We start from the raw sequence: 8906 nt of genomic DNA, 5'->3' as shown, positions 1-8906 counted from the left end.
CAAAACCCATTTTACCGACAATTTATATGGCCACTAAAAATAATTCTAAAATTATGTTATTCACTTTTAGTTGCCATTACTATTGCCGCTAAAATCTTAAAAATTTTTTAATTATACTCACTCTTTTAGAAATAACAACCTATCCTTTTTCTAAAATTTCAAATTTTTACCAACAATTATTATTATTGTACATAATATAAATATACTAAAATTAATTATTACAAAATAAAATATTTTATTAAATTCAAAATATTTATACAAAACTTTCTCTTGAAAAGTAATAAAACATAATACAAATTTAAACAACACAAATACTACAAGAAAAAGAGGATTTAAGAGTAAATCTACATTATATACACAAATTGCTGAGGCATGTAGGAATTGGAAGTCTTAGCCACAATCTCTTCATTCCCTTTACAGGGTCTGTCAGAACCAACTCAGCCCCGAAAGCCAACAGAGTGATTCTCCTTTCGAGACTCATTGAAGCAGGCATTGTAATTTTGACCTTGTAACCCTTGGCTACGGCCATGAAAGCTAATCCGATGCTAGTATAGTGATTCTCCTTTCGAGACTCATTGAAGCAGGCATTGTAATTTTGACCTTGTAACCCTTGGCTACGGCCATGAAAGCTAATCCGATGCTAGTATTTCTACTTGTTGGTTCAATCAGAACACTCTTCAGCAAAATATGACAAGAGCCACATGCAGATAAGAAACAAATCAGATTATACATCTAAATAACCAATACTATCTTTCATCAATCCACATCCTATCCTAGCTAGTTCTGCATCTCAGTTTTAACAGAAAGTAATAAACAGTAACACCATTCAATCAAAGCTAAAATCACTTCCAAGCTTGAACAAATATCTTTATGTTATGAAAGCTTTTCACAGAACATGTATTTGAATTTGGGCTTACGTATATAGTTTGTTCCCTCATGATAACTGTATACGTCAGAATTAAAGTGATGGCAGTGGAAAAAAGAAAGTAATAAAATAATGCTCAGAAAAACTTTAGCAATCCCTTCTCCCTGCCCGACCCTTATTCATTGCACTCCCTGTAGCCAGATAAACCTATACAAGTTAGCTATAAGAACTTGCTTTTTACAACCTAAAATTGTTGAAAAATGAGTGTATATTATTATAAAAACTATGCAGATTAAAATATATGTGTAAATAAAGAACTACTTAGCGTTTGAAAACTTTAATTTATACATATAAAAAATTTAAAGAATCCTAAAAAATATATAAAGCATACAACTAATAATATATGCCTTCATTACCATTATTATTGGACCAAGTGAAGCTTGAGGGACGATATCAGCTTGTGAGAAAGCTGGAATTTGAAGAAAAGGATGTCACAGCCTTAACTCCTACGGAAAATTGGTAAGAGATTTGACAATATCAAGATTTGACAATAGTAAAGTAGATTCAATGAGCTCCATAGCACGTGATTTTGTAGTCTCAATCTGGTAATATCCCACAGCATACCAATAGCAAATCAATTAAGAGGGAAACAAATTGTCATGATTAAAAAAATTATGAACTTAAAACATACTAATTACCAAAGAAGAAGTTTGTCTCCTCCAAGAAAGGCTCTCAGTTTCCATATCCATTGCAAAATCATTTACACTATTGACAATTGCAGCTAAGTCCTGCTTGGCATATCGGCAATCTTGTGTCACAAGTCAGCGCATGGTACGAATTCCTCTGTGAGACGTTGTTGCCTCTGAAGAATCACATTAGTTCCAAGCGTATCAACAATTGTCATCTGTTTTAAAAAAGAATGTAAAAGAATTACTCAGAGCACATACAATTGGATAAATATATTATGCAAGTCTATAATATAAAAATTGTGATATTCGTACAGGACAAGGAAGAAATAGAACAGAATCAAGAAATTAACCGAATTACTTCTTTCTCATTAGTAGTTGGAACAACTCCCTCTTTCAGGTATCTTTCCCCAAGAAGTGCATTAATCACCGTTGATTTACCGGAGTTGAATTTACCCTGAAATATATGAGAGAAAAGGTACAATACCATGTCAAATAACTAATAGCATTCTGTAGGATTTGATTTCTATGTCTATCTGAAAAATCCATATAAAAGCTAGAAGAAACACGTCACTCAACTAACCAAAAGCATTTTGCATTGTTCTATTTATAGTCAAAGCTCCAAATCAAATGAAGCAAAGCAAACGTGTTTGAAGTCTGCATAACTATTTTATTTCAAGTTTTGTTCATTTTAACTTCAATTACATAATAAACTAGTTAGCTATAGTAATAATAAACTTTCCTATTCAATTCAATCCTATATGCTACCTTTATATCTCTTACCTATTATTAGGATAAGAAACAATGATTTGCTTTTAAGAATTAAAATAAAAGTACAAAAGAATTATTACACACAGCAGTAGAGGATTGATTGAACATATAAATTAGGAATATATGTAACACCTTATTCTTTCTCGTAATAAGCTTTTACATTTTCATGACTCAAACTATATTGCAAGACAAATATTAAGTTTACAAACAAATGAATAAGAATTTCATGATTACACAAACCCTAAAATTGAAACTTAACATACACTAAGATAGAGACTCAAAGGAATAAGCATAAAGGTTTACCTTGATTTCCTTAGATGGATGAAGCATTTCGTCGAACAGGTCAGATGCATAAAGACACAAATGCAAAAGTTCAACCAAAATACAATCTCAATAGACAATTTTTGGGCCAACAATTCTGACTCCTCCTTCTTCTCCAAGACTGAACCGAGCTCCTGCTTTGCAGCCTCCAACTGCTTCATGGCGTGGCCAAGCTCCGCTTCTAGCTGCTGTTGGTTTGACACCAGCTCAATAAAGACAGTTTTGTGCTTCCTGAGATCAGAGGAGTGTTCCTGAGCTTCAAGCTTAACAGATTCTCTCAATTCTTCTGCTTCCCTTTCAGCCTTTGCAAGATTTTCCTCCAACTCCTTCCTCTTCTGCTCCCCTTCTTGAATTACTTTGTCCCTGGACTCCAGCAAATCCTCTATTTCCTTCAATTTTTGGCTCATTTCAGAGACAGCCTCATCCTTTTTCTTTTCAAACACTCTCAGCTCATTCATCAGAGCCCCAATGTGCTGCCGAAGTTTTCGCCTTTCATGCAACCAACTATGCTCCTGTGTAGCAAAGATCCCCACAACTTTCTCATTGGCCTTTGCATCCTCATGCCTCATCTTCTTGAGATTCTTAATCTCCCTCTCAGCATTCCTGAGCTTGAAGACCTATATTCTTCTCCATCCGGAACCCCTTTCTGAACCTTCCACACAATCAACCCAAGCAGTTGTGCACTCCCTTGGAGTATGCTGTCACGGATTTCACTCCATTTTTCAACCTCAACATGTGATTTTGTGAGTGCTTGGAGTGCAAAAAACACACAAGAAACACCAAAATACATAGGATACATAGTATCAGTGTCACTCTTCTTGTCATACCCAAATCTATTATCCAAGACAGAGAATCCCTTATCCTCTGCCATTACTATAATGGGGTTTTGGTTCTCCTTTGCCTCTCTACAACTATGAAAAGAAAAAAAACCAATAAGAAAACAACTATAATTAATGAAACTGAGTCCTACATTACATTAAAACTCACATGATTTTTGGCCATAGATAGATCCCAATTGATTCAATAATGATAGACATATTTGACAGTACAATAATTGAGTTTAAAACAGTAGATGCCTAATGAAAATGTTGGGAGACATTAGTGTGTGTCTAAAGCAATAGTTTCCTTAACATAGGATTCAAGAATGATCTTACTTACATATTTTTCTCCCCTTCTGAAACTGCAACTAGGCCTGGAAAAAGTACTTGACTGGATCAGTTAAGTCCACAAGTCACACCAAACAGCAAAACTCATGTATATTTCATCTTGGACTTTGCATGATTCAATTAATGGTGCACTTTTCTGGAGGGTTAAATTGACTCTGATCATCAATCTTGACTTAATAAGAAGGGAAAGGTGTCACATGTTGTCACTTCACTCTTCTTTAAATCCTCATTATTCTGTTCTCCACTTTCATTTACAAAAATAATTATAATTATTTATATTAATTAAAATTTTTTGGAGAACATCTAAAAAACAGAGCAAGAATGAAATTCAAAACTGATAACAAACAAAACAGCAACCAATAGAGGAGGAGATTATAGATTAACAGAATGCAAGAAACAAGGCTGGAATTTTTCCACTACCAAAGTGAATATCCCCTGCCTTAATATGTTCTTTTGCCTGAAGGACTGCCTCCTTGTATGTTTCAGGTGCCATGGTTGACATCTTTAAAGGAGGACCGAAATGGTGAGTATGCAAATTCACTGAGCCTAAAGCCAGCCTCACACTAGCAAATCCAAATTTCAAATTAATTTCTCCTGGAGCATAAAAATTGGTGCATGATGATATGCAAGAATGTATTAGTTAGCATGAATCACATAAACCCTAGAAAATGAGAATTTCTCAAATAAGGAACCACAATTGAATAAGAGATCGATGAAAAGGTTACTGAGGTGCGAACTGAAACTAGAGATCATAATGTATGACAGAGGCGGTGATAGAAACCACCACATAAGGCTACAAGCCATCGACAGAGACTGTGACATGAACTAGCGACAACCAACGCAGATTGAGGATGAGGTGGTAGCCAAGAATGTTACTTGAGTCGTTCGGTGTAGAACTTGGTGTGAGGAAGAGGAGGAGATGGCAGCGACGGCGAAATGAAGAGGTTGCAATAGCAAAGTGAGGTGATGGAGGCACTGATACAGTAAAGAGGGATGAAATGTGAGAAATGAGAAAATGGCTTCAACGGTGAAAGTGATATTCTTTATAATTAAAATAATTAAAAAAGGATTGAAAGAAGAAGAACTACCGGCAAAGTTAATAATTAGTTAGTGGCCATTCATGTAATTGCCGCTACAAATGAAGTATTAAAGGCAGTTATTTATTTGCCGGGAAAAAAGTCATTTAACAAGAGAAATTATAGCTATATTAATATGGCCGCTAAATATTTGTCGGTAAAGATTAAATTTTTTGTAGTGTAATTAAATATTTATTTGTGATGAATTATAGTTGATGTATCAACACACTTTGATGTATGGTTGTTACTTAATATTATAGTTGATGTATTAATACACTTTGTTTATGTTTTGAATTATATTAACTTGCTTGTTTATAGTACTTTTCTTTTAGTTTGATAATACGATGAATTTGTTTATTTTTTGAAATATTATAAATATTCAAATACAAAATAGATAAAAAAAATTGTATTTATTAAATTTATATTTATTTTGTATAAAAACAGGTTTATTTTTGTAATAGGAAAAAAATTATTTTACCTTACCGATAGATTTACAGACGGATTTTCTGTCTGTAATCAGAGTGTAAGATGGTTTTCCAAGATTCAAATTACAGACGGAAAATCTATTGAAAAATCCATCTGTAATTAATTCGTCTGTAATTACAGACGATAAATCCGTTGAAAAATTTACAGACGGAAAATCCGTCTGTAATTACAGACGAAAAATCCGTCAGAAAGTTCGTCGCCTTTGGGAAATGGATAGAAAATTTACAGAGGGAAAATCCGTCGGTAACTTGTAAAAATCCGTTTGTAATTTTTCGACGGAAAAAAATCTATCGGTAAATAATTTCCGACGGGGCTTTTACAGAGGGACAAATCCGTCGGTAATTTCGTCAGTAACCAAAAATTCGTCTGTAATAAAGACTAAATCCGTCTATAAATCTGTCTGTATTAATCCATTTTCTAGTTGTGATACTTGTGTTATATTTTTATTTATATATGCTCCCTTCTTTAATCACCCATACTTATTACCCTTCTAACAGATTCTATACCTTTAAACTTTTTTTAATTTCATTATTTATAGGCTAACAACACCAAATGTGCATCAAATTACAACACTTCCATCTCTTATCCTTTGGTATTTTTACTCAGCACCTGTATATGCTTCTACTACTATATTGTTGTAGTGAAATATGAAGTTGAGACTAAGTTATTGGGACAACTTGAAGTGATAAATTTGGAGATTTTCAACACTGGACTTAGTAAAATTACTTCTCATTCTTGCAATGCGGAACTTGCCCCAGTTGATTGCTTTATACTTTGGAGGGTTCTTGTCGTTTATCAACTCTTGTAGAGGTTCCACATCAGTGTACAATGCTGGCTTCAAGAAGAATGGAATGGAAAACCTGTCTCTCTCTGAGTTTACCATCACCCTGTGCTCTACGCTTTCATATGCATCATTGCTCCAAACCTGTATGCACCAAATAAAGTCATTTTAATTTGTCCTCGCCATTGTCTTCACATTAAAGCATTATTCCAAACACCAAAGAAAGCCAAGGTTCTCAAAACTCATTCGATCGAATAGCTAGAGTTAGAAGTTTAAAGGTTTAACCAAAATTCAATCTAAATCGAATCGGATATAATAAAATAATATATTTATATATAAAATGTATATTTTTTTAAAAAAATTGATTTTTTATTATTATTTTAAACTAATTAATTACAAAAATTATATCAATAACCATCTTTTAAAACATTTTTTTGTTTTTATCTTATTTTCCGCCGAACAATTTTACTTTGAATCGAACTGATCTGGTTGTCAATTTCCAGTTAACTGGGTCAATCGGTCGGTTCGATCCAATTCTCTCCACAATTATATTATGGAGAATATTGTCAATGGGTAGGGCAAGTAACAAGTCTAGAGGAGATTTGTAATGAACAAGACTAGCATTGGTACCTGAATCATGTCACCAACATTGATGATGAAAGAATTGGAAATGGGTTTGACTGTGATCCACTCTCCATCAGATTTTCGTCTAACTTGAAGACCACCAACATCATCTTGATTAAGCACAGTTAACACTCCAGTGTCTTTGTGGCGCCCAAGACCAAGTGCCAAATGAGGGTAAGGGCAAGGTGGATAATGATTCAGTCTGATATTACTTGTGTTGTGTTTGAAGAAGCCACGGAACCTATTTGGTGCTAACCCTAAGCTCAGTGCAATCAGTTCCATCAGCTTATAGGCTAGTTTCTCCACTTCTTCTGCATAGTCTTCGCATGCTTCTCTGGTAAGTGTCTCACAGAGTTGTTAAACAATGCCAATGTGAAAATCAAGTATGAGAAATGATTTGTTCAATTATAATTTCTTTTAGATATTTTCTTAATTACTATGACAGATAAAAATTGATCCCATTAATTTTAGGATATTGATTGCATCACTGAAATATAATTTTACTTTATAATTTAGCATTTTAATTTATATTGCTCTCTCTATTTTAAATAGTTTTTTAAAGTTTTTTATACATTAAAAAATTAATGTACCTAGACCTATTTTATATCTAAGTACAATGGCATTTTAACGTATCAATAAAAAAAGTGAGTGTTATTTTAAAACAAAAAGAGCATTATTGGCTACAATAGATAATGTTTCTTTCATTTAATTCTAATCTTATCGTGGATTGATCACAATTAAGGCTCTTCAACCTGACCAATAAAAAGTATATTTAGTGTGAAAAAGTATATGGTACCAACATAATATCTGTTAATTTATTATCAACAATAATTAATTATTATATTTTAAACACATATATAAAGAGAGATCCACAAAGACATTTTTATCAAACACAATTATAAATAAGAGTTGGCAGAAGTTGATAGAAATATTGTTGGTAATGTAGCGGAACCGATTTAGTGTACATGAATGTGTTAAAATCAATGATCCCAAATTTTTATAAATAATTATATAGTTAACACCATTTTCAAAATCTTTTTTGAATTTACGTGAATATTAATAGGAATTTGTTTTTCTGTATATTTGTTTTATGTTACTTTTTTTTTACCATAAAAGCTACAATGTCATAAAATAACTTATCCAAGAGTTTAAACAAACAAAAACAGAATAGGTACATGAAAATATATATGAAACTCAAACTTTTTGCTCTATTTATGTATAAAAATATGAGAAAATATTTAGTTTGGTCTTGACATTCGAGTTTTAATTTTTTTCTTGAAGTTTCAATTATTTCAATTTAGTCCCTAAACTTTTCAATTGACTCTATGACAAAAATCACTACAAAGACTAACGTGATTAAAATTTAAAAAATTTAGGTTCTAAATTGAAGCGATTAAAATTTCAAAGACTGATTTAAGACTCAGAATGTAACTTCATAGAACAAACTGAGTATTTTTGCCTACCCTGCACCAACTAAAAAGATCATCTAAATACACTCCTAAACTCAAATTTCAGATAAATCAGATAGCATAGAAGAATAAAAGAGTATATAGGTTACCTAAAGTGAGGAGGATTGAGAGGCCAACGATTATCCCAATGAAACTGAATATTTATGTCATCATGGTGATGATCATGAGATGGTGGAATGAAAGTAGGTTGTTGAACATTGAAATCATAAATCTCCTTCCAATCCCTAACGTTCTTGGTATGCTCTGCTTCAAAGTAACCAAGCACGTTCCTATCATCCCTTCTAACCTTCAGCTTCTCCTCCAAACTAAGACCAAAGAACTTCTTCGCAGCATCTTCAATCCTCTGCCTCTTCTCTAAAGGCACCTTGTGATTGATCACCTGAAAGAAACCCCATTCTTTGCATGCTCTCCCTATTTCTTCAATAATATTCGAAACTGGTGATGGTGATGGCAATCTTGTGGCTTCTTCATCATCTTGGTAGTTTATGGGAGACAGATCAATTAAAGGGATTCCTTCGGCTGTGGTTATTGAAGCTTTTGGTCTGTGTTCTGCTGCTTGCACAAAAATTGGGTCTACCTCTACCATCTTTTATGATCTTTAATTTTCCTCTGCTTGATCCAAAGATACAAGAGAAACCACATTTTATATGAAAGCTTTGAT

At 33.0% G+C, this 8906-nt stretch overlaps 2 protein-coding genes across 2 annotated transcripts; both read right to left on the bottom strand.

Moving 5' to 3' along the window:
* Positions 1-1977: 1977 nt before the first annotated feature.
* On the bottom strand, positions 1978-3212 carry LOC107623772 (uncharacterized). The gene is made up of 2 exons (XM_088485701.1): positions 2626-3212; positions 1978-2008 (listed from the first exon to the last, which is right to left on the bottom strand). Exons 1-2 carry the CDS (start codon positions 3210-3212, stop codon positions 1978-1980), a joined length of 618 nt encoding a protein of 205 aa, XP_088341827.1.
* A 2664-nt stretch (positions 3213-5876) lies between these two features.
* LOC107624421 (protein LATERAL BRANCHING OXIDOREDUCTASE 1) lies at positions 5877-8906 on the bottom strand. Its single transcript, XM_016326915.3, has 3 exons — positions 8335-8906; positions 6783-7110; positions 5877-6296 (listed from the first exon to the last, which is right to left on the bottom strand). The coding sequence occupies exons 1-3, from the start codon at positions 8829-8831 to the stop codon at positions 6036-6038; spliced, it is 1086 nt and encodes a 361-aa protein (XP_016182401.1). The 5' UTR covers positions 8832-8906; the 3' UTR covers positions 5877-6035.

The sequence above is a fragment of the Arachis ipaensis genome, chromosome B10 (genome assembly GCF_059453495.1).
Source record: "Arachis ipaensis isolate K30076 ecotype BB chromosome B10, ASM5945349v1, whole genome shotgun sequence".
Lineage (NCBI taxonomy): Eukaryota > Viridiplantae > Streptophyta > Magnoliopsida > Fabales > Fabaceae > Arachis > Arachis ipaensis.
This window is presented reverse-complemented; position numbering and strand designations above follow the sequence as displayed.